Source organism: Narcine bancroftii, chromosome 4 (assembly GCF_036971445.1).
Source record: "Narcine bancroftii isolate sNarBan1 chromosome 4, sNarBan1.hap1, whole genome shotgun sequence".
Lineage (NCBI taxonomy): Eukaryota > Metazoa > Chordata > Chondrichthyes > Torpediniformes > Narcinidae > Narcine > Narcine bancroftii.
The window spans coordinates 173821533-173849007 of NC_091472.1; the positions used below are offsets into that span (position 1 = coordinate 173821533).

At 37.8% G+C, this 27475-nt stretch overlaps 2 protein-coding genes across 21 annotated transcripts in view; one reads left to right on the forward strand and one right to left on the reverse strand.

Annotated features, from left to right (window-relative positions):
- Positions 1-27475, reverse strand: part of patz1 (POZ/BTB and AT hook containing zinc finger 1) — a 749193-nt gene that overhangs the window by 355048 nt on the left and 366670 nt on the right. The window lies entirely within an intron of this gene.
- The window catches only part of LOC138761246 (calcineurin-binding protein cabin-1-like), a 449064-nt gene that overhangs the window by 113239 nt on the left and 308350 nt on the right, over positions 1-27475 (forward strand). For all 12 annotated transcript variants that reach the window (XM_069933059.1, XM_069933061.1, XM_069933058.1 and 9 more), the window contains 4 exons: positions 4035-4241; positions 15713-15858; positions 19719-19980; positions 22816-22986. In XM_069933059.1, coding sequence (XP_069789160.1) covers positions 4035-4241; positions 15713-15858; positions 19719-19980; positions 22816-22986 — 786 coding nt within the window. The remainder of the gene's footprint in view (positions 1-4034; positions 4242-15712; positions 15859-19718; positions 19981-22815; positions 22987-27475) is intronic.

Genomic DNA, 27475 nt, shown 5'->3' on the forward strand with positions numbered 1-27475 from the left:
ATTCTGCCACCACTCGCTGAGTGAAAAAGCCACCTCTAATATTTCTCCTAAAGTGTTGCCCCCTTACCTGGTTTAGGAAGAATATTTGCTGATATATTTAAATGTTGCTTTGTAAATATGAACACAAATGAGCCATGAGAAGAGCAAATAGAGTAATTGAGCAGTAAAGAAATAACAGAAAAAGGACCTTGAACCTCGGCAAATCCAATATATTTCTTCTGATGCAGTCCAAGAGTTGGCAATCATTCCTGGTAGAATTCTAGCAAATCTTCTCTGTACCCTCTCCAATGCCAGCATGTCTCCTCTTAAATACAGTGCCCAAAACCGTGCACAGTACTCCAAGTGAGGTCTCACCAGTCCTTTATAAAATCTCAACATTACATCCCTGTTCTAACATGGTATCACTATAGAAATAAATGCCAACATTGCATTTATTTTCTTCACCATCAACTGATTCTGGAGGTCAACCTTTATGGTATCCTGCATGAGGACTCCCAAGTCCCTTTGCACCTTGGAATTTTGAATTTTCTCCCCATCTGTAATGGAGAGGCTGCAACCACCATTTGGTGGCGCTGCTGCGCTTCTATTCAGAGGACACATTGCATGCCAATCAAGGTCAGACTCACCTCAAGCCATTAAGGTGACCCTTGTGATTGGTCCATCAAAATTACCAGGTGCTGGAGTCCATGCAGCCTGTCGGGACTCAGTCCTGTCCATCACCCAAATGGCCCAGGTGAATCACCTAGGCTGACCCCTGCTGAGCCCCTGAACTTGGCTTCGAGCGATTGGCCACAGCAGCCAATGGGGCTCAGCCTGCCTCGAGTGATTGGCCCCCCCAATACCTGCTGTAGGGCTATAAAGGACCATGTTCCCCATTGTTGTGTCTCATTTTAACCTCTCATGGCACGTAAGTATCCCCTTTTTCACTGGGTTGGGGTGATTCTCAGGATTAGCTAACTCGAGCCATGTCTGTACAGGTCAAGGGGTGGGGGCATGTAGTATCACCTTGATTCTGACTAAAATACACATTTCCCCAGTTTCTGTCGGTTTCTCCCTCATTATCCGGTGTATATTCACCCCTTGCCTATTGTGAGTGTGTATAGGTTAATTTAGCATTTTAACCTGGTTGCTCCATCTATATCCCCAAAATAAATTTGTGCTTTGTACATCGATTTCAGTCTGGTTCTTAACCTGTGGGATCCACACAAATCCTTCCAACACCATCTAAATAATTAGACTACCTGTCTATTTCTTCTACCAAAGTGCACGACTGTACAGTTTTCATCACTGTATTTCATCCTCAATCCTCATCCTCCACCTCTTTGTCCATTCTCCTAATTTATCTAATTCTCTTGGCAGGCTCTTGGTATCCTCAGCACCACTTCTTCTCAACCTATTTTGGTATCATCTGCAAATTTAGACTCAAAGCCATCTATTGAAGAACACCACTGATAACTGGTAGCCAACCAGAATAGGATCTCTATATTCCTACTCTTGTTTTCTGCTGATCAACTAATACTCTAGTCATGCTAGTATCCTTCCTGTAATTCCATGGGCTCTCATTTTGTTTAGCAGCCTTGGGTGTGGCACCTTGTCGAAGGCCTTTTAAAAATTCAAATACACAACATCCACTGCATCTCTCCTGTCTCTCCTACTTGTCATCTCTTAAAAAAATTACAATGGGTTTGTCAGGCATGATTTTCTTTAAGGAAATCATGCTGACTTGGGCCTATCTTTTCATGCACCTCCAGGTATTCCATAATCTCATCCTTGACATTCGACTCCAACAGCTTCCCAATCACTGATGTCAGTCTAATAGGTCTATAATATGCTACTCCTACCTAGCTCCGTTCTTAAGCAGTGGAGGGACATTCATGATCCTCCTGTCCACCAGAACCATGCCAGGCTTCATTGATTCCTGGAGGATCATTACCAATGCCTCCAGAATATCTACAGCTACCTCCTTCAGAACCCTAGGGTGCATTCCATCCGGTCCGGGAGACTTGTTTACCCTTAGACCATTTAGCTTCCCAAATGCCCTCCCTCTCGTGATCTTGACCTCATCCACTTCTCTTCCCAGAGAGCCACGAGAGTCTGGTATGCTACTAATGTCTTTCACAGTGAAGACTGATTCAAAGTATTCATTCAGCTCCTGCCATCTTCTTGTCTCCTATTACAAAATCTCCAGTGTCATTTTCTATTGGTCCTTTGTCTACTTTGGTTACTCTTTTCCTCTATATATTTAAAAAAAAAAAACCAGCTTTCAGTATTCTCTGTGACGTTACTTGCTAACCTCCTTTCCTAATGCACCTTTTCCTTCTTAATCACCTTTTTAGTTGTCCTCTACATTTTTTAAAAGTTTCTCAGTCTTCTATCTTCCTGCTAATTTTTGCTTCCTTGTCTGCCCTCTCTTTTGCTTTTAGTTTGGCTTTAACTTTCCTTGACATCCACAATTGTCTCATTTTACCATTCACAATTTCTTTTCTTTTTGGTATGTGCCTCTCCTGCATTTTGCTCATTTCTTGCATAAACTTGCAATGGATGGATTGCTCATCTGCTCTCTTTCCCATGAGAGTGTTTTTCCAATCAATTGGATAATTTCTCTCTCTTGCAACTGTAATTCCTGTCACTCCACTGAAATACTGACAAATCAGACTTTAGCCTCTCCTTTTCAAATTTCAAAGTGAACTCAATCATATTGTGATCACTGCCTCTTAAGGGTCCCTTTATCTCAAGATCTCTAATCTCCTCTGGTTTATTACACAGCACCCAATCCAGTACAGTTGATCCTGTTGGCATTCCACAAACTCTCTCTCCTGAGGTCCCACACCAACCTAACTTAACTTTCCCAACCTAACTTTCCCAATCTACTTTCATGTTAAAATCCCCCATGATTATTGTAATGCTGTCCATATCTATTTCCAGTTGTGTTTTGTAATCCATGTCACAGCTGTTGTTTGGGGGCCTGTATGTAATTGACCTTTTACCTTTACCAATCTTTAACTCAACCCATAAGGACTCTACCTCTTCTGATCCTATGGCCCTTCTTTCCAATTTAATATTGTTGCTTACAAGTAGAGCCATGCCGACCCCCCCACCTCCCTGCCCATTCACTGTATACCCTTGATCGTTCAACTCCCATTGACATCCATCCTTTAGCCATGACTCAAAAGGAGAGGCTAAAGTCTGATTTGTCAGTATTTCAGTGGAGTGACAGGAATTACAGTACCCTCCAATCTGTAACTATACAGCAAGATCATCTATCTTGTTTCTAATGCTGCTAATGCTGCATGTATTTAAGTATAATACCTTTAGACCAGATTTTGAACACTCTGTGTCTCTGTCATCCCTCCAGCTATTATTTTGTTTTGTCACCTGTCTGTCATTCTTGCTGCACACTATTTTCACTTCACTCTTGTTTTCCCCCTTCTTCAGCCCTAGCACTCTGGTTTCTGTCCCCACAGCCAAATTAATTTAAACCCTCCCAAACAGCTATATTAAACCTGCGTGCCAGGATATTGGTCCCTTTTGGGTTCAGGTGTAACCCATCCTTTTTGCTTAGATCATACCTTCCCCAAAAGAGATCCCAATGACCAAGAACCTGAAGCTTGCCCCTTGCACCGGTTTCTCTGATGAACTTTGTTCAGTATGCTTATAAAGTTAATGAAAAGTTGCTCGCTTGTGTGCTGATTCGGAATGCACTTTAATGTTTTGATGCTGACCCATCCTTGATGACACTGAATGCTAGAGCTCACTTTGAACAGAGGCCCGATGGCATCATTTATTAGAATAGGATTTGTTCTTGTAGACAATGCTGTCAACAGTGCAGTGTTGAAGTTCGAGGGCAGTGAGTGTTATTGCCTTGATGCTGAATGCAGATGCTGGGCTGTCAGTTTCTCTTGTGTGCTGTAAGATTCTTAAAATTTTTCTACAGGAAGTTGGTTCCTTTTGTTTTACTTGTTTTTGTTTTGAACTAAAATCAGTGGCTCAATGCAAAATAACACATTTTTTTTTGTCTTTGTTTTCAACTGTAGGTTGAACTGGGTTGGAATGATGCAGAATTCATGTTTGATTATTTCAAACCCAAGAATTACCCGGAATTTGACAGTTACAAGACCAGCACTGTGTCTGCAGATTTGGCAAATCTCTTGAAGAAGATTGCTGCAATAGATCGTGATGAGGACAACTTGCCTCTTTCGATAGAGAGTGTCACAGCATATATTGAAGGCTCAGTTGATAAGGTAATGTTAATATCACACTGGAGGGACTATAAAAAGATAATCTTTTAATATAAGAAAGAGGAGAAAGAGGAGGCCATCTATTTTTTCTGCTGTTCAACTTGATCATGGCTGATCTGGCTGTGGACTCCGCTCCCCTATCTGTCTTTCCCACATAACCCTTAAATCTCTTACTCCCAAAAATCTATCTGTTTGAAATACATTTAATGAGTCTTTCTTGAGCAGAGAGTTCCATAGATTCATTACTCTAGCAGAAACAGTTCCTCCTCAGTTCAGTCCTAAATCTGTTCCCTCATTCTAGTCTCACCTACCAGTGGAAACAACTTTCTTGCATCTACCCTTATCTGTTTCTTTTATATATTTGTATATTTCTTCAAAGGTAAAAATGGAGTAAGAAATGGCTGATTGTCATCTCAACTCTCCTGAATCGTATGAACCCTTAATCCTACCAAAGTCTGAAGCTTAGAGTCTGGAAATAATCAATAACTCATCACCCAGAGCTTTCCATTGTAGATAATTCCAAATATTTCTAATTATCTGAGAAGAAATTCCTCCTTTTCTATCTTAAAAGGGAGTCTAATTATCCTGAGGCTTTGCCCCTCAGCTTAGATTCCTCCATGAGTGGAAATATTCTCATATCAATCACTCTGCCAAGGCCCTTGAAATCTACCATGTTTGGGCAAGGTGACCATCAGGGAATATTCACCTTTTCAGCCAAGACTTCCCTCATTGCACACCACTGCCACCTTGGCAATCAGGGGAGTTGGGGTTCACTCAACTGTCTCTTTGGCAAGTCTCTTGCTCCTCAAATGAAGAGCACAAAACTGAATGTGGTACTCTAGCTGTTACCTGCTCATTATTGTTATAGCAAGGTAGTCCTACTTTTGTACTCGATCCCTTCATTTATTTTTTTTAAAAACTTTATTTATTCGTTCAAAAAACAAATAATATATGACATATGCAGCAGTTAAACATGAACATGAACTTTTTTTTATATATATAGAAAAAAAAAAGAAAAGGACGCCCCACTTCAGCCAACTCTCCTAAGGAGAGCCATAAAAAAAAAGAAAGAATATTAAAGAAAAAGTTATATATACATATTGAAATCTAGTCAATATAAATTGAAATGTAAATATTCCGAGTATAACAGCCACTTATTAATAAAAAAATTATAATTATGCAAAACATACATAATTTTTTCCATTATTAAACAATATTTCATTTCATTATGCTATCTATTAATATCAATCATATTTGTATCTTTCCATGTACTAGCAATACATTTTTTCGCTACGGATAAAGCTAAATATACAAAAGCAAGCTGGAACTTATCTAATCCCAAACCTTTCAGAGGTTGCAAACTACCCAATAAAAATACTGTTGGATCTAAAACTATTTTAATCTTATACAGATATTCTAAAAACGATTGAATTTTCTTCCAAAAAGATTGTATATGTATACATGACCAAACAGCGTGAAAAAAAATTCCAACCGTATCACCACATCTAAAACACAAATCTGATTTATTAAAACAATATTTTCTTAATTTTTCAGGTGTCAAATATAGTTGATGTAAAAAATTGTAATTAATCATTGCATAACGTGCATTTATCAATCTAGTTACACTATCATAACAAATATCTAACCAATCATCTTCAGAAAAAAATAAAACCAATATCCACTTCCCATTTAATTTTAGATCTATCCCAACCCTTTTTATCCATACCATCCTGTAATATTTGAATCATAGATGAAATATAACCCTTCTCTGGTACCTTCATAAGAAAAGTCTCAAATTTAGTCATTTTAGGTAAAATCATATCTCTACCAAACATATATTTTACAAAAGATCTAATTTGATAATAAAGAAATAGAGTTCTTATCAATAACAAAATCTTCCCTCATCTGATTAAAAGATAAAAACTTACCCTCTTTAAAACAATCTCCCAAATTTTTCACACCTTTAAATCTCCAATGCAATAAACTTTGATTATGTATTGAAAAAGAAATAAGTTGATTATTATACAACGGAGTCAAAGCCAATAATTTACCCCTAGCGCCTATCATTTTATTTTTATTTATCTATAACTTCATTAAATGTTTTGGTATAGGAACATTATATTGTTGTAACAAATTTATATTCCACCTAAACAAAAATTGATGTATTTCAAATTCAGAAATACTTGCCATCTCAATTTTAGCCCAACTCGGAGGCCATACCAAATCCATCAATGAACTAATAAATTTAAGTTGGGCTGCTTCATAATAATTTTGAAAATGTGGTAAACGTAGTTCCCTTAACTCATATTTCCAAGTTAATTTATTCAAAACTACTCTCGAAAATTTACCCCTCCATAAAAACTCCTTAGCCATTTTATTCAAATCTCGAAAAAGAATTTTATCAAGTAAATATGGAATAGATTGAAACAAATATTGTATACGCGGAAAGATATTCATCTTAATTGTATTTATTCCTTCCCATTAAATTAATAGGTAAATCTTTCCATTTTATCAAATCAGTTTTAATTTTTTTCATTAATGGAGCATAATTTAATTCATATAAAGATTGATAATTAACACTCTAAATTATACCCAGATATTTAATTCGATCAGTCCACTTCAAATTAATAATATTCTTATAAACTGAATAATCTCCTTCACTTACTGGTAAAATTTCACTTTTTTCCCAATTAACTTTATATCCAGAAAGACATCCATATTGTATTAAACATTCCTTCAAATGTAAAAGTGACTGAGCTGGGTTTATTAAATACACCAATACATCATCAGCAAATAAATTAATTTTATACTCCTCATCTAAAACTTTCATTCCTTGTATCTGTGTATTTTGTCTTATCTACTGCGCTAAAAGTTCAATCACTAATGTAAACAAAGCTGGTGATAAAGGACAACCTTGACGAGTTGATCGAGTTAACTTAAAAGATTCCGAAATCAAACCATTCGTCAATACTCTAGCTACCGGTTTACTATATAGAGCCCTAATCCAACCAATAAAAGAAGGATCAAACTTAAATTTCTCCAAAACTTTAAATAAAAAATTCCATTCAACTCTATCAAATGCTTTTTCTGCATCTAAGGATATCACCATCGGGTGATCTGAAGATTTTAAAAATCTATTAATCAAACTAATCACGTGCAAAATGTTATCTGAAGCATATCTATTCTTTATAAAACCTGTTTGATCAATATGAATCAACTTGGGTAAAAATTTAGCCAATCCATTTGCTAATATTTTAGCTATTATTTTATAATCTACATTTAACAATGAAATTGGTCTATATGAAGATACTTTCAAAGGATCTGTGTCTTTTTTAGGAATTACTGTAATTAAAGCACGAGAACAAGATTCAGGTAATTCATAATGTTCTCTAACGTGACGTAATACATTCCCAAACACTGTAGATAAATCATCATAAAATATTTTATAAAATTCAACCAAAAATCCATCATCATCAGGCGATTTACCGTTTGGCATTTCCAGCATAGCCATTTTAATTTCCGAATCAGTAAATGGTTCTTCTAACTCCTGTACATCTCTATCCTGTAATATCGGTAAATTCAACTGTGATAAAAAAAGATCAGTAGATCCAGTTTCTTGTTTTCCTTCAGATGTATATAACTTTTTATAAAATAAATAAAATTCATCATTAATCTCACGAGGTTTATAAGTAATAAGAGAATTCCGTCAAACAGCATTAATAGTCCTCGATATCTGTTCTTTCTTTAATTGCCACGCCAATACCTTATGTGCTTTCTCTCCCCATTCATAATACCGTTGTTTAGTCCTATTAATCACACATTAAAATTGATAAGATTGCAAAGTATTATATTTCAATTTCATCCTAGATAATTCTATTTTCTGATCTTCTGTAGCATCTTTCTGAAATTCCTTTTCTAACTCATCGATCTGTTTCTCTAATTCAAGACTCTGATTTAATCGACTCTTTTTTATTTTAGAAGTATAACTAATTATTTGTCCTCTCAAATAGGCTTTCATAACATCCCATAATACAAACTTACTTTGAACAGAATTAGAATTTTCTTTAAAAAAAATTAATTTGTTTTTTTCAAAAAATCAATAAATTCCATATTTTTTAACAACATTGTATTAAATCTCCAATGATAAGCAATTGAGTTTTCTCAGAAGTTTCATATGTAAAATATAACAAAGAATGATCTGAAATCACCTTACTTTTATATTCTGCTTGTTGTATTTTCCCTTGTAAATGTGCCGATACTAAAAAGAAGTCAATCCTTGAAAACGATTCATGTCTAAATGAAGAAAAGGAAAAAACTTTCTCTGTCGGATTAAGACGTCTCCAAATATCTACTAAATTAAGATCTTTCATCAATGCTTGGACCTGAATTGCCATCTTGGATTTTTAAATTTTCTTTGGAGATTTATCTAATAAAGGTTCCAAAACACAATTAAAATCACCACCAACTAAAATATTATCATTAGCCTGACCCAAACATAAAAATGCTTCTGAAATAAATATTTCATCATCTGCATTTGGGGCTTAAATATTAAGTCCAAAATTCACTAAAAATCTTACAATTCAATTTAAGAATACATCCTGCCTTTTCCTCCATTGATTGTAATTCAAAAGATAAATTTTTATGTATCAAAATTGCTACACCTTCAGCTCTAGAATTAAATGAAGAATATACATGCCCAACCCAGTCCCTTTTTAATTTCATGTTTTCCTTCACATTCAAATATGTTTCTTGTAAAAAAGCAATATCAATTTTCATTTTCTTAATATACGTCAAGACTCGCTTATGCTTTTGCTTAATCGTACTATTTAATCCTTGAACATTAAAAGTAGCAAACCTCAACTTTGACACATCTACTATTATAACTAAATACTAATAATATCTTTATATAAAAATTCAAATCAATGTATATAGGCCCTCCAATAGAAAAAAAATCACAAATTAAAAACTAAAAAAAAAGAAAAAAAAAAGAAAATCCCTCCCACAAAAAAAACTATCAAAAGGTAGTGGGTCACCCACCAGTGGCTGATGACTAGTAAAGAACTTAGTGTAAATCTCTCCCTCCCCAGCCAAACAATCAATAACATGAAAATATCAAAATAACAAAAGTGAAAAAATAGAATTAAAAAATTCTTCTTTTCATCCAGAAGATTCCAATCTCGAAGATCCCACTTCAGAAGGAGGTAGACTCTTTCCATTCCCGTTTTTCCCATTTCTGCCATTTATTTAGTTTCCAGAGCAACCAGATTTTTCTTTAGGAGATAATGGTGGACTACATCTTTGTCCTCTTGTACCTGGCAATGAATCAGCAAAAATCATTTCTTCACGATCAGTTTCAAAAGACCGAAATTGATAGTCTCCATAAAACACCTTCAACACTGCAGGGTAACGAAAAGTAGATTTATAACCTTTACAGCACAAAACTTGTTTAACTGGATTGAATCGACATCGACATTGAATGACCTCTTCACTCAAATCAGTATAAAAAAAGACTCTGCTATTCTGAATCAATAATGGGGTTTGTCGTTGTTTCGCATTTTGTACTGCAAGTCGAAGTATTGCTTCCCTGTCCAAATAATTCAAACATCGAATTATTACCAGTCTCGGTGGTTGACCAGCTGAGGGTGTTCTTCTTAAAGCTCTATGGGCTCTTTCCAGTACCAATCCCCCAGAGAAAAATGCTTGCCCTAATATTTGCGGAATCCAGTCTTTAAAGAAACGAAGAGGATCTTGTCCTTCTATACCTTCTGGCATACCAACAATTTTCACATTATTCCTTGATCCCTTTATTTTTGAGCTATTTGCCTTCCGAATCACCTCCATAGTAACCTTGTGCTTTTCCCCAGATCTGTCTGACTATAGCATTCTTTTAGTAAATGTCAAAAACACATGACTGCACACCTGAAATAAAAACAGAAATGTTCAAAATACTCAGCAGGTCAGGCAACAACTGTGGAAAACCAAACAATTAACATTTCAAGACAAAGGCACGATGGCAGAACTGTGAAAGAGGGGAAAGTTTGTTAGTTTGTTGCAGAGAAGGTGAGGGAGAAATGGGGGGTGGGGGGAAGGGGAAGCTGCAGATGAAGCATTTCAGTTAACAGGTTAAAGAGAAGGTTTGTTGGAGGAAAGGTGAACATAAAAACTATAAAAAACAGACAGAAAAGAGGACCAAAGCAAAGAAACAAGAGCACAACACTGAATGTAGTACTCCAGCTGTTACCTGCTTACAAATTTGGATCTGTTCTAAATGCCCATCTGGTCAGGTTGTGCTGCTGGAGAGGGTAAAACTGAATCAATATTACAATTAGATGATGTACATCAGAATGCAATCTGAAAGGTTGCAGTGTTCCCGCAAAAAGGGGGAAATGCTGCTCCTCAACCCGAGGCAGTGCAGAAATCGAGACAAGTCAGAGAAGGACTTGGGATGGAGAGTTAAGGTGGTAAGTAAACAGGAAACATGGGATCAACTGTGCAGACTTGAAGTTGCTGGGTGCTTATTCATGGTTCTTGTGCCTCTATTTTTAAACTTTAAATGAATTTGTTCTCTTTATTTTTCATTTATCTGCATGCCTAATTATTCTCATCTTAAATTTAATCAGATATTGTAGGTTTTATTTTTTTTTAATTATCTTTCAGATTTTATATCTCACATTACTCATCTGTGAATTTTAAAAATCTTGTATGTGTTCTGTTTGATAACAGCTCTTGTACTTAAACTTCAAATTTATTGTCATGTGTTTAGTGAGCAATCCAACTAGACATCTCATACATAGTATAGCAGGTAAGACATAGTACAGAAGTGCAGAGTTACAGAGAGACCATAAGACCCAGCAACAAAATGAGTGCAATACACAAAATGACTGGAGAAATTCAGCGGGTCACACAGCATAGGAAGTAAAGAGTAACCAACGTTTTGGGCCTGAGACCTTTGTTAAGGTATAACAGAATTAGACCATTCAACCCATGGATATGCTCTACGAATTGAATCATGGTAATGTCATTTTCCCCACCTGAACCCATTCTCCTGCCTTCTCCCCATAACCTTTCACGCCCTTACCAATCAAAAACATATCAACCTCCTCTTGAAATGTACCCAGTCACTTGGCCTCCACAACCATCTCTGGCAATTAATTCCACAGACTCAACACCCTCCAGGTTAAGAAATTCCTGGTCATCTCTGTCCTTTCATTCTGAGCCTGTGCCCTCTGGTCCTACCAATGGTTCAAGCTTTTTCTTTCCACTGACATATTACTTTAAGTATTCCCTATGCCATGCGTGCTCTGTGATTAGTAAGGGATATCTTAAGATGGTATGTGGGTGGAAAGAAAAAGTTTGAAAACCACTTGTTTTAATCGTACCTCATTAATTCGATATGTGCACGGTTTCATAACTCCAAAGGAAATGGGCCAATGATAATTTTTCACGAAGAAATTTCAGTCGTAATTGGGTCTTGAGCAGTGATTCTCAACCTTCCTTTCCCACTCACAGACCACCTTAAGCAATCCCTTACTAATCCCTTACTAATCGCAGGGCACCGATGGCATAGGGATTACTTTTTTTTTCACACCATAAATCACAATAGCCATGATATACACTTTTTCTTTTTCACACATTTACAGTGACTTTTTCTCCCCCCCCCCTCCCTCCTCCCAAGCCACCCCCCCACCCCCCCCCCTCTCATCCATTTTAGGTATACAATCTAGGTTGCATTAATTCAGTCAGACAATGTTGTCATTCAACAAAAATACACCAGAAATTCTACAGAGTCCATTCTTTTCTTTCCTTCTCCTTCCATCAACTTGGGTAATGTTTGTCCCCGGTAGGTTTTCGCTATTGTATTTAATGTAAGGCTCCCATACTTGTTCGAATATTTCAATATTATTTCTTAAACTATATGTTATTTTTTCTAATGGAATACATTTATTCATTTCTAGGCATAGGGATTACTTCAAGTGGTCTGTGAGTGGAAAGAAAAAAGTTGAGAACCACTGACCTCCATTTTGTGGATTCAAATTTATTATAAGTGTGAAGTGTTGCATTTTGGAAAGGCAAATCGAAATAGGCCATATACATTGAATGGTAGACAATTGAGGAGTACAGAGCAACAAAAGGATTTAGGAGTTGTGGTAAATAGTACCCTCAAAGTTGACACTCAGGTAGATAGAGTGGTGAAGAAGGCATTTGGAATGTTGGCCTTGAATTCAAGAGTTGGGATGTTACGATGAAATTGTACAAAGCATTGGTGAGGCCAAGTTTGGAATACTGTACTGTTTTGGTCACCAAATTACAGGAAGGATATAAATAAAATAGAGAGAGTGCAGAGAAGGATTACGAGAATGTTGACAGGATGTCAGGGTTTGAGTTACAGAGAAAGATTGAGCAGCCTGGGGCTTTTTTCTCTCGAGCGTAGAAGATTGAGGGGGGATTTGATGGAGGTGTTCAAGATTTTAAAAGGGAGAGAGAGAGTCAACGTGGATAGGCTTTTTCAATTAAGAATGGGGGATATTCAAACCAGAGGCCATGGTTTGATTATTGCAGGGGGAAAATTATAAGGGGAATATGAGGGGAAATTTCTTCACGCAAAGGGTGGTTGGGATGTAGAATAAGCTTCCGGCAGAGGTGGTTGAAACAAGGATGTTATTTACATTTAAGGAAAGACTGGATAATTACATGGAGGGGAGAGGATTGGAGGGGTATGGACCAGGTGCTGGTCAGTGGGACTAGGAGGGTGGGGATTTTTTCCGGCATGGACTAGTAGGGCCAAACTGGCCTGTTCTGGGCTCTATATGGTTATATGGTTATATCATCTGACCAAATATACAACCAGATGGAACAGTATTTCTCCAGACTACGATGCAACACACATACAAACTACACAGCACATAATAAACACATATATACGTACAGATACAATTTAAACTAAATATGTATATAAAAATATTTAAAATTATTTGGTCACAGGGTATTGTTCATCGATCTCACAGCCTGCAAAAAGAAACTATTTCTCAGCCTGGCAATCCTGATTTTGATGCTCCTGAACCACCTACTTAATCTTAGTACAAAGATACTGAGTGCTGGATGGAAAGGGTTCTCAACAATTATTCAAGCCCAATTTAAGCATGCTCTTGGTGAATGTCCTCAATAGAGGAAAGGGAGAACCCATTGATCTTCTGGCTGCTTTGATGGTCCTCTGAATAAACTTCTGGTCTGATGCTTTGCAGCTACCATACCATGCAATAATGCAGCCAGACAGGATACTTTCATTTCTGCAATGGACCAGATTGATTAGAGTGCTGTAATGTAAAGGAACCCTTAGAAGGCAATGATCACAGTACGATTGAAGCGTTGTCAAGATAGGGACCTTGCCCTGCTCAACCTCCTTTGGACTCTGCAGTCCCTTTGCAATTTTCCTGTCTTCTAGAACTATTCCTGACTATAGTGATTCTTAAGATATCACTGCTCATTCTTCCGCAATCTTTTCAGTGGCTTCTTTCAGGACCTCAGGCTGCAGTCCGTTCGGGCGTCTAGCTGTCTTTGGAAGAAGGTGAGTTTCAAGCATCTTTTCCTTAGTAATAATGACTGCACTTACTTTTGCCCTTGATGCTCAAGTTTTTGGATGTTTCTGGTTTCTTCCACAGTGAAGACCAACGCAAAATACATATTCACTTCACCTGCCTTTTCTCTTTGCCTGTCATTTTCAAGGATCTGATGTCCACTCATGCCTCTCTGTTACTTTTTATATATCTGAAAATATATTGGTATTTTTAGCCAGCTTACCTTCGTATTTCATCTTTTCACCCCTATTGTTTTTTGGTTGCCTCCTGTTGACTTTTAAAAGCTTCCTAATTCTCAAGCTTGCTGTTAATTTTTGCAATTTTATACTTTTTTGCTTTTGCTTTCAGGCAGACTTTGACTTCCCTTTTCATCCACACTCCTCATCCTTTCTTTGGAATGCTTCTTCTTCGAGAGCAAATGATCCTATGTCTTCCAAATTGCTCTCAGAAACTTCTGTCTTTGCTTCTGTACTGACATCTCTGCTGGGGTCCCCTTCCAATCAACTTTAGCCAGCTCATTTCTCATACCTCTGTCGTTAACCTTAACTGAACTGAAGTACTGATTTATCTGGTTTTAGCTTCTCCCCCTTAAACTGCAGGTTGAATTTTATCACACGGTGATCCCTGCCTCCTTGGGGTTCCTTTACTTCAAAGCTCGCTAATCAATCTGGCATGTAAAAGAACTGTTCTGGAATATGGTGGCATGTGATCTCGCACTCTAGAATCTCCTTTCTGAATAGAGTCAGTATAAGAGCAGTGTAAGAGCGGCTGGAGTGGGATGAGTCTTATAATCTGTTGGCTCAAGAAGCAGGAGGTAAAGATGTTGATAGAGGAGAAGTTTGTGTGACAGACTGAGCCATGTTCACAACCGTCTGTGTGGCAATTGTTCTGAACACTGAAACTTATAACACATGACTGTGGTTACAGATTATGCTGATGAATATTTCCAGACTTGATAACTTTTAACATTTTATAAAACATTAATTTATTTTAGATGTGTTTTTTTTTGTAATTATAACGTCTGTTTTCCACCCCATCCAGTTTATGCTCTGTGGTTATATTTCTTCTTCAGTATTTTATGCATTGTTTAGTTGTACAATTTATCTTTTTTGGGATGGTACATCCAGATGTGTGACCTTTGTAGAGGAAAATGTGTTTTCTTAAACATTTACACCTAGTTGTAAAACATCAACAGTAAACAAGGACACTTAAGCTTTTGACATAGTTGGAGGCTAGAGGCTGTTTTGTGAAACCCTTGTGAAAATGTCATATCAGAGGCACGCTTAACATAGTGGTTAGTGCAAAGCTATTACAATGCTAGTGACATGGGTTTGAATCCACCTCTTTGTAAGGAGTTTACAAGTTTATCCTGAAACTGCGTGAATTACCTTCGGGGGCTTCAGTTTCCTCCTATGCTCCAAAGATGTGCAGGGTTAGTAGGTTAATTGATCATGTGGGTCACATAACATGCCCAGGTTCAGGGGTCAGAGGGCATGTTCCTGTGCTGGATCTTAAAAACATGTTACCAGAGTTGGTGACTCATTCAAAGATATTTAAAAGACTGGAATAGCAGAGCTGTTGATGAAATCTGCAAATTGAAGGGACAAATATTCACTTGAGGCAGCTTGTTTGAAGAAAGATTTTGGATGAATTTTGCTGTGGTTTTGCATAATTTGAAACTTCTGAAATTAAATCCTTTTGGAAGAGAGGAAGAAAGAGAAAAGGGTAACAACTGCAGTAATTAAGTAGCAGCTTGTATTAAAGATGCTTTCTTGAAATTTTTCACTGAGCTTTATTTGGGTAAATTAGAAAGTGATTTCTAGTGATCAACGAATTTTTTTTTAAAGGCGAATGTAACAACTTTAAATCTGATGAATCTTATTTTTCCTTTCTCCTTAGGTGCCAGCACTCCCAGAAGGAACAGATTCTGGGCTTCCACTTGTTAACGAATTGTATTACCTCTTGGCTGACTATCATTTCAAGAACAAAGAGCAGGCCAAAGCTATTAAATTCTACATGCATGATATCTGTGTCTGCCCAGCCAGGTATGAATTGCTCGTGTTCAGTGGTGTTGTCCTGACTTCAAGAAAATCAACTGTGGTGGTATTTTGGAAAGATTAGAGTGTTTTTTTGTAATTGAATATTCTTTATCTCATTTCCTGTATTTGCAATACGAGTTCTTATATGGTTGAAGGGAACCTGCAAGACATTGCAAGAGGAGGTTTATGCCTTTATTGCCAGATAGTTTTGTATCCTCTTCCTTCCAATTTCTAGCTTAGTCCACAACCCAAAAGCACAGACGTTGAACTATCTAATTTAAGGTGATCTACATCCACACAGTTTCTTTCTCTCTTGATCCACCCAGGTCTTCTCTCTCACGTGTTCCTTCTCTTTTCCCCATATGCTCATCTCCCACACTCTCCCCAATCCTCTTTCCATGTTGTCCATTATCCCTCCGATATTTGGTTCCACTCATAACTTTGCTTTCATATCGGATTCCATTGTGTGCAGCTCTTCCTTGTCTCCGCATCACCTCCCAACCTTGGTCTCTATCTTCTATCCCCAACCTGGCTCCATCTGGCCATCAACCCTTTCTCATCTGGATCCACCAGCTTCTTCCACACCCTTTTCCCCTCATCTCTTTATAATGTATGTCTCGCCTTTGTACTTTGAGCCCTATGCAATATCTTGACTCAAATCGTCAACTGTCCCTTTGCCTCCACAAATGCTGCCTCAGCTGTGGAGTTCCCTACTAGTTTGTTTTTTTGCTTTGGATTTCAGAATTTGCAATCTCTTGTCTCTATTCCAGCATGTCTCTTAAACCAGCCCTTGTAGCATTACCAAGGCTTTGATCAAGAGCACATTTTAATGTCGGAGACTTTGAATGATTTGGCACAGAGTGTGGATAAATTGTTACAATGCATTTTTATACACAAGCTACACGTATAATATTTATTGAGCTTGCTTTAAATCAGATTGGGCATTTTCTGTCACACTTCACCTAATGTCCAGGACAATTTGTTGATAACTTAACAACAAATTGGAAAGGCAGTGAGTTACAATCCTTCTTGTTCACTTGGCAAAGCATGGAGTACATGACTCAGGAAGTCAGGAACCACATGTGTATTGTGGGATTCCTGCTGGGACATGGAATTTATTTTGCCTGACTCCTTTATAAGTGCTGTATTTAAAAAAATATATATTTATGTTTTGTATACCATCCAATATAATAATAGAATCATATCCAAATGATAATTTTAATTATCAAACTAGAATAAAAGTAAATGGTTGTATAGTACATAAAGGTGAGAAGATAAAAAAAATATAAAAGAAAAAAGAATATAGATATATGTGCAAAGCTACTGTGAGAACTACCCACCCTCCCAAAAAGAAAGACAGGATATTAATAAAATAGAATTAAACCAAGATGATATGGTTCAACCATTAAGATTTTAAAAAAAGTGGTGGTGGGGTGTAGAAGAGAAAACATTAGATATCCAAACCCATAATATCTAAATATGGTTTCCATATTTTAAAGTATGTATCATACCCATTTCTAATATTATAAGTCACCTTTTTTAAGGGAATACAATTTTGCATCTCCCTCTTTGAACAATCAGTCTTAGGGCAGGATTCAGATTTCCATGCAATTGCTATACATCTCCTGGCCACTGCCAATCCGACTTTAAAAAAATTTTATTGATATTTTGACAACTTCAATTAGGGTTCCAAATCATATATATTTCCCAAAAGAAAAAGCTTGGGTGTTGATGGTAAATGTATTTTTATGATTTGTTCCAAAAAATTGCCCACATCTTTCCAAAATGATGTCACATTGGTACATGACCAGGTAGAATGTATAAACGTACCAATTTCTGTGCCACATCTAAAACATAAATTTGGAAAAGTTAGATTAAATTTATTTAATTTATGTGGTGGTAAATATAATTGATGAATACATTTATAATTAACTAATCTATAATGAACATTAATTGTATCCCACAAATGTCAGACCAGCAAAAAGGATCAATTTCAATTGCCAAGTCTAATTCCCATCTTTCTTTTGATTTATTCAAATCTGGTTTTAGAGATTCCTCCTGAAGTAGAAGATACAATTTAGAAATAAGTTTCTTTGAAATTCCCTCATGAATCACAATCTCCAATCCATTAATCTGCATCAAAATTAGTTCTGGGCCTAATACATCCCTTAAAAAATATCTCAGTTGAAGATAGCAGAAGAACCTATTTTGTGAAATCCCAAATTTATTTTAATTTGATCAAACATGACATAAATACCTCTTGCTCATAATCGTCTCCCAAATATTTAATCAAATATTGGAGCCGATTTTCTAAATTTTTATTGTCATATAGGATTGGTAAGAGTCTGTTCTGAGCAAGAGGCATTTTCAACGAGACTCGTAATTCATTTGCTTTGTTACCATTAACTAATTTCCAAGTACTAATAATATATTTTACTAACGATGTTTTATTATTCCCCACAAATATTTCTGAATTCCATTTATATATCATGTCTTCTGCTATCTTTTCTCTAACTTTATGTAGCTCTATATTTACCCATGAATGTTTGTCTCCTCTATTAAAAAAAGAGGTGACAAATTTCAATTGGGCTGCTTGATAATATAATTTAAAATCTGGGAGTAAGTGCTGTATTTTTGCTGCCAGGATCAAGGCATCCATGTACTAGGTGTTGAGATTTGTAGTTCTGTTTTCTGCTGTGGCAGCAGTTCCACCAATGCACATTTTTTGATAACCTCTGCTCCAGAGCATAGGGCATCACATTACCTATCACATTCTTGCAATGTGACAATTTTTCCTTGCTTCCATTCGCTGCTTCCATTCACCACTTCCACAGCTCTGTTTGGCTGTCATGGAGAGAAATCCTTAATGGTGCTAAAGCATTTCCCAGCCATGGCTGGATGAGACTAAGAATTCCACTATATTTTTAGGCAGCAGTTGCTGTCACTTAACAATTTGGTTTCTAACAATTAAAATGGGAGAAAACCACAATTGCAATTTCTTACCATTCCTCTTCTGCATTTTTTGTGACAACCAGTGTTGTAATGCAGCAAAACATAGCAAACGTTGAATGCTCCAAAATGGGTAAAATACACTTTCTCGGCATTGAAGTATCTTTCAGAATATCTCTTTGCTGTGTAGTAGGCAAGGCAGGTGGAAGTGAACAGGTTAAATTGGCTCTTCAAAATTTTAAGATTTGGGAAATGAAACAATTTGTGTGTGCATCGTATTTCAACAGCAGATAGATGGGCTGTGATGTGCATCTGACTGTTTAACTGACCCAGAATGATGCAGCATATTGTGGCAAATTTTTAATTCTCTGTTTTCGTATCCTTTACTTTGAACATGCCTACTTTGTCCAAAATCTTGATTGCTTAGAAAAATTACTACCAATTGATAAAAAGTGAAGTTAATGGTGGTAATTTGTGTGGATGATGTCCATTTGATAAGGTGTGAGTTTATTGTTAGATATGAATAGTTGCCTGCAGTCTCTTGTGTCTCCAAGACGAATGCAATTGTGAAAGCAGTTTCTTTCCAACAGCTTCAGGCTCTTGAACCACTAATCCTGGATGCTCCGATACTACAAATAGATAGTCTACATTATTGCAAAGTCACTTTTTTTTGGCAATGTGACTATTTGTATCTGAATATTTATTGTTTATTATATTTATTATCTGTTTAATTCAATTCTGTATATTATTGTTTTTATTAAACAACATACCTATTCAGCTACAGCATGTAAGAAATTTGGTGCATTTTACAATGTGTGAGACAACAGACTCATTATCAGAATGGTTCTCTAGAGGCTTGACAAATTTTTTTTATCTGTAGACTAACCTCTATAATATCTTAAACTTCCATTGCGTAGATTTGATTCATGGGCAGGTATGGCTCTGGCTCGAGCCAGCCGTATCCAGGACAAATTGAATTCAAATGAATTGAAGAGTGATGGCCCTATCTGGAAACACTCAGTTGCTGTTCTGAACTGCTTTAAACGGGCACTTGAGATAGACCACTCAAATCTCTCACTCTGGATTGAGTATGGCTCCATGTCCTATGCACTGCACTCATTTGCTTCACGGCAGCTAAAGCAGTGGAAAATGGAGTTGCCATCAGAAGTTGTACAACAAGTGAGTATCTAAAAGTCACAGTACATTATCAGCAAGAGCACATTTAATTGTTAGAGGTTAATTTTGGATTGGACCTTGCATCTAAGCCTTTTCTTATTGCTCTCTTTCCATCTTTGTTCTTGGTTTATATCTTGCTTTCTTAGTTGCTTTGAAATGGATACTTTGTGAATTTATAACTGGATCTGTTAACAGATTTCAGATTCATATTTCAGATTTATTGTCAGGGTACATACATGACATCACATGCAACCCTGAGGATTCCTTTTTCAGTGGGCCAGGCAATAAGCTGTGTTCTATTTGGTTCACTACAGCTATTAGCAGGTGTAAAATAAACACTTCTGACATCTAACCATACCTGAAGAGTAGCCTTTTGAATCAACTGACAAATCTTTGGGAAAAATCATTTCTCTTTTGGACACAGTCTGTTGTCCATATGAAGGTACATCATACAGAGCCTGTAAGAAAAATAAAATGGAAACTTGTACATGAATGCTGAAGGCATGGTTACAGTACTAAATGAGTACCTTGCACCTGTCTTCAGGAAGGAGACAGTTTCCAAATTGGAGAGAAGGAAGAGCTAGTTGAGACAGGTATGTTTAAAAACAAATATAAATATATTAGAAAAGTTGGTTGAAGTTAGCGGGTAAGCCACTATGCCGAGATGGGATGCATCGCAGGATCTTGAGGGCTCTCTTCTGCTGTCTTTGGATGTGCCAAAGATCTGAAAGTGGTGAATGTTACTCCCTTGTTAAATGTGCAAGGTTAAGTCCAGCAACAACAGATTATGGTGATGAGCAAGATTTCAGAAAGCTCGAACCATGAGAGGATTAATAGTGAGAGGAAAATTGATTAACTAAGACAAGCCAACACTGGTCGGAATCATATCATGTTTTGCTGTTTTGATTGAATTTTTTGATAAGGTAATGGATTGAGTTGCTGAGGGTCATGCAGTTGATATGGTGTCGATGGACTTCCAGAAATCTTTTGATAAGATGCCACATGGTATGCTCATCAGCAAGTTGAAGAATGTGGCATAAATGGGACATTGATAGTATGGACCAAGTAGCAGGTCACAGCACGTCCTGGTGATGATTGTTTTTGGGATTGGAGATAGGCAAATAATAGTGTTCCCTCAGGATTAGTATTAGGGCTGTTGTCTTTTGTTTAAACTATTGCATTTAATTTGGACCAAGACCAAGGTTGAAGTAACAACTTCGAATTTGCAGTTAACGCAAAACTTGACAGTGCAGTGAACTATGAAGAGAATCGTGATAGATAACACTTCAAATCATTTCTTTGGCTTTTTACAGACTGTTTTATTTAATATTTCATTGTTTTTGTGTTCTCTTCTGAGATATTGCATCTTATTTTCCCTGTTGCACAACAAATTTAATTGAATACCCTCGTCCCTTTGCCTGTTGGTATAAATTTTGAGCTTTGTGAATGTTGTGAAGGTATTGGCCTCCACTCTTTCCTTGGACCAAATTGTAACCAAATTCGAAAAAAAATCTGCCTCAAAACCCTCACCCACTTAACCAACTTTGTCTTTCATAATTTTTTTACCCTTCTGCTGCCTCCTGCTCCAAAGAAATCCAACCCATCAAATGAATTTCCTCTGCAATCTCTCCCGTGCAACCAGTTCCTTTCTACAGCATGATTACCAGAACTGCATATGTCACTCCAGTTGTGGCCAAATGAACGTTGTATGAAGTTGCACCAAGACCATCTTGGTCTAGCTCCATGCTGCTGCTGCTAATGAAGGTAGTCATCCTGTTGGCTTCCTTCACTCTCTGATGTACTCATGCAGCCATCTTCATGGATCTTTGGAGTTCCTTTTGTTCCTCAATGCTGGCTACTTATTCAGGGTATTTCTCCTTAGTAAACTCTCAAAATGCATCACAGCACAATTTTCAGGATTAAATTCCATTTGCCATTTACCTCCCCAATTTACCAGCTGATCACTGTCATCACTCCCCTCCTCTCTGTCGCCAATTTTCACATCACCTGCAAACTTGCTCATTGTACCCCCTACATTTGCATCAGTTTATATTGTACACAGCTGGTCACAGGCCCACAAAAACAGCAGCAAGGCCCTATCATCATTGCCTGTCTTCTGTTACTCACCCGATTTTGGATCTGGTTGATCAACTTGCCATGGGCTTGAAGCCTTTGGACCAGAAAAGTACTGAGTGTGGATGGATTATTTTTGTGGTTGCACAATTGTTTAGTCATTTATAATCTTTAAAGGTGATTGATGTTTACTACCTAGCTAGTTGATTGCATTACGTAAGAGCCACTCTTTAGTAGGCTTGGGTAGTTTCTTTTTTCAGAGGTGTTGTACTTTGAAGGGGGAGAAAACCTCTGATACAGAACACTTAAATATGCAACAGGCCAGATAACACCGACAGGTAAACATCTCAGCTGATGTTGAGTCTTTAAGATGTCTGCATTTGAACACAGCAGTGCTCATTTATTATATAGGAAGCACTTTGTGCCATTCCTCAAGTGTGCATGGAGAGGCAACAAAAAAGCCAAATATGCATAAATTTCATGGTTTAAAATGGAACATTGCTGAGTAAAACTACTGGTCTTTGGGAGCAATGGTAAGTTAATTTTGACTGAAATTACAGGAGTATCATTTTTAATTTCAATTTTAAACTGAGATATTAAGCTCCCTTTTCAAAGTTTTTTTTTGCTTTTTATCTACTTTTCTTCATGTTGTTCTGTGGTTCGGATGATGGGCACATGATTTGCTGCCATTGGTCTTCACAGCGTGCCAAATGATCACCAAAACTTTATTTTTGTGCGATTCATTGTCTTTGTTGTCCACCACAGATGGAAGAAAGAAGAGACAGCATGCTTGAGACAGCCAAGCAATGTTTCCTATCAGCAGCACATTGTGAAGGTGATGGCGATGAGGAGGAATGGCTCATTCATTACATGTTGGGTAAAATCGCAGAGAAACAGAAACAACCCCCAAAGGAATACTTGGAACATTACAAGCAGGTCAGCATTGTTCTTGGGCTCCAGTCAATTTTGTTAGGATTTTGTCAGTCCACCTCAGTATTGAAGTAAAGCCACTGAAATTAAAAAAAAGTGACATGACTGTTGCTAGTGATTGATCTTGTTGCTGTCTTCTCCTTAATGTCTTTCACAACAATATTGTGTTTTAAATAGGTAGACAAAAGATTAGTCTGACACTGCAGTGAGATCTGATAAATTGTCCCAAGGGCTGATACTAAGTTGTTGTAGAAATTAATGTATCATTGCATGATGCACAAATGATCAGAGGGTCTATGTTATGCTGCAAGTAGCCCACTTTGGGTATATTTTCTCCTTCAGTACATGTAGATCAGTGTTTGAAGCAGAAATTGGATTGGGCTTTCATCTGAGGCAATCGCCATGAAAGTGGAGAATGCTCAAAGGTTGGAAGCACGGAATTTGGAAGTTCTTTTTCAACACCATTTGTTCAAGGAAAATTGGAATTCCTGTTCTATGTGTCAAAACAAATAAACAGTATTGATTTTTTTTGCCGAGTTTCACATTTTCTATTCTCAAAGGCGCAGTCTATCATTTAAATATAGTTGCAGTTATTACTGAACCTAAAACTGCAGTTTTGAAAGTGTAACATCGAATTTCTGTTACTTTATGGTAACATGGTGAAAGTTTATTGAGAAATTATTAGTTTGAAGGTCATTGCTTATGCCGCTGTCAAGCTGCTCCAAAATAGATGGGTAAGTTGAAGAATTTCTCCCATGAATCAATTCCACAGCATTTTGATAGTTTTTCCAAATATGACAAAAAAAATCTGAGCTGATTACCTGTCCAACCATTGACTTGGAAAATATGTTAATAACTTAAAGTTGGGGTGAGTTTCAGACACGTGCAATTCACAAGATAGGAGCAGAAGTAGGCCCATTGGCCCATCAAGTGAGAACAAATTTATTATGGTGAACAAGTCACGAAACTTGGTGTTTGCAGCAGCATAGTGTAAAAATTCATATTATAAACTATCTTACTACAATAAATCTTAAAAAAAAAGTGCATGAAAATTAGGGAGTATTTTTAGTTCATTGATTATTCAGGAATTGGTTGTTCTCATGCTGCTGAGTGCTCGTCTTTTGACTCCTGTATCTTTTTCCTGATGGTAGCAGTGTGAAGAGGGCATGGCCTGGATAGTGTAAGGTAAAACATCATGAGATGGGAATGTGCAGGGCTGTAACAAGATGTGAATGCATCCTTGTACTTACAAGATAAGAGAGACATTGATGGATTGAGAGGCAGGAAGCTAGCAGGGAAAGGATAGCAACAGTTTTAGTCATTGGACAAGTAATGATATGATGATGTTCTAAGCACATATCCAAGGGTATAAAAAATCACCATTTTGCTGATAACGGCAGAATGCATTCTCCGACTAACATGGTTAGTCGCAAGTGTTACAATCCGGTAATAAAGAACAAAGAACCCTGATTTCGACTCAGCCTGGTGTTTGTCTCACTCATTCATGAACAAAGCAGACCTAACAATTGTGGGTGTCTTTGAGGATCGAGGCTGCTTTTTTAAGACACCGCCTTATGTAGATGTCCTCAATGGAGTGAAGTCTGGTGCCTGTGATGTCATAGGGCGAATTAACAACCCTCTGAGTTTATTCTTGTCCTGAGAGTTGGTGCCTTTGTACCAGACAGTGATGCAACCATCTAGAATGCTCTCCACTGTACACCTGTGGAAGTTTTCGAGAGTCTTTGGTGGCGTACCGAATCTCCTTAGACACCTCACAAAGTATAGCTGCTGGCGAGCCTTCTTTGTGATTTCATCAACAAGGAGGCTCCAGGATAGATCCTCGGAGATGATCCCCAGGAATTTGAAGTTCTCGATTCTGTCCACTACTGAGCCCTTGATGAGGACTGGGTCATGTTTCCTAACCTTCCCCCTGAAGTTCACAATCATTTCCTTGGCTTTGGTAACATTGTGTGCAGGGTTGTTGTTGTGACACCATTCAAAGAATGGTTTATGATTTACTGCCGTTTGTGATTTACTGATAACTGTGGTGTCATTGGCAAACTTGTAGATTGTATTGGAATTGTGCCTGGCCACACAGTCAAGGGTGTATCATGAGTAGAGCAGTAGGCTAAGCATGTATCCATGATTGGAATAACGGAGTCTACTCCACTATTCCTATCATGAGCTGATACACCCTTCCACTCAACCCCGGCTTTCTCCTCATAACCTTTAATATCCTGACTAATCAAATAACCTGTTAATCTCTGCCTTAAGTACACCCAACAACCTTGCTTCCACAGCCATCTGTGGCAACAGATTCCACAGACTCATGAATCCTGGACGAGAAATATTTCCATATCTCTGTTTTAAGTTTATGCCTTTTTACCCTGAAGATATGCCTTCTTGTCTTAAAATACCTTAAATGGGAAATATCCTTGTTACATCTATTCTGTACTTGCCTTTCAGCATTCAAAATGCCTCTTAGGTCCCCCTCATCCTTTTGAACTTCAATGAATACAGTCCAAGAGCTGATAATTGTTTCTCATATGCCAACCCTTTCATTTCTGATATAATTCTAGTAAATCTTCTCTGAACTCTCTCCAATGCAGCACTTTTCTTAAATAAGTTGCCCAAAACTGTACACAGTGCTCCAAGTGATGTGTCACCAGCGCTTTATAGAGTATCAACATTACGTCCCTGCTCTTATATGCTATCCTTCTAGAAATGAATGGCAACATTGCATTAGTCTTCTTCACCACCAACTCAACCTGGAGGTTAACTTGTATGATATCCTGCACAAGGCCACCCAAGCCCTTTTCCATCTCCGAATTTTGAATATTCTCCCCATAATAATAGTCAGCCAATCTATTTCTTCTACCAAAATGCATGACCGTACACTTTCCAACATTGTATTCATCTGCCACCCCTTTTCCCATTCTCCTAATCTAAACAAGTCTCTCTGCAGCCTTTCAGTATCCTTGTCACTCTACACACAGAGCAGATCCCGGCCCCAACTGCACACTGGTCTCACAGACCAGATCCTGGACCCCAGCTGCACACTCCACCCATAGACCAGATATCAGCCTCGGCTGCGCACTCCACCCACAGACTAGATCCCAGCCCCCACAGATCAGATCCCAGCCCCCACAGATCAGATCCCAGCCCCCACAGATCAGATCCCATCCCTGATTGCACTCTGTACCCACAGACCAGATCCCGGACCCCGGCTGCACTCTGGGTCCACAGACCAGATCCCAGGCCCCGGCTGTACTCTGGGTCCACAGACCAGATCCCGGCCCCTGGCTTCACTCTGTACCCACAGACCAGATCCCAGGCCCCAGCTGCACTCTGGTCCCACAGAGCAGATCCTGGCCCACTGCTACACTCTGGGCCCACAGACCCGATCCTGGCTCCCAGCTGCACACTGGGCCCACAGACGTGCATTCTAGTCAAATGAATGAACCTGATTTTGACCCATTAGAATTTCCAACCAATCGCATGCTGGATTATCAGTGTTTCACTGCTGTCGCATTCTGCTCTGATGGTCAGTTTGTGTTCTTCTGATTTTTCTCACTCTTGTTCTTAATTTGACTTTCTCCCCCCCACACTGATCGTTTTTCGTATGCTTCCTTTGGAATAGTTCCTGGCATCTATTGCACTAATGTTTATCAATTACACATCCAGACATCACACCAGAGGCTTGATCAGAGTCTGTGATTCCAGTGTACCAGGAAAGGCTTGGTGTGCTGTAAAAGATGCTTTCAAGTGTAATGTTAATCCAATTTGTCATCATGCGGACATAAAATTTCCATGGCATAATACAAAGAAATGCTTGTGATATCTGAATTGTTCATTGTTATATGTACCAAAATAGAATGAAAAAGGTTTGTTTTGCGTGCAATCCAGGCAAGTAACCCCACACAGCAGCTGCCGCAATAATGAAACAAAGTACAGGGTGTAATGTTGCTGCAAGTCAAAAAGTCCAGGGCATCATGATACTAGGACAAAAACAGAATATAAAAAATATACGTAATCATAATAGGGGGATTGTATTTTTTTGACCTATGAGAGATCCATTCAAGAGACTGATAGCAGCCAAGAAAGAAAGAAAGAAAGATTTCTTGAATATGGAAGCTTGTGTTTTTGAGCTCAGATACTGCCCAATGGAAGGTAGAAAGGAGCATGTGGCCAGGCAGCTTTCCTGAGTCAGCAGGAGGTGTAGATGGAGTTGATAGCTTGAGCTACATTCACAACTCTTCTTCAAAGAGTTCCCTTACCAAGCTGTGATGCATCCCAATAGGATACATCTGATGGTGCATTATTAAAATTTGGAAAGGACATTGGGGACATGCTGAATTTCTCTCAAGTATCCTGATGAAAACTCTCCTTCAGTTAACATCACTTAAGCAGATTATCTGATCAGATCATTATTGTATTTTGGAGCCCTGCTGGATGCAAAGTGGATGCCAAGTTCAAGTTCTTTCATGTTACATCT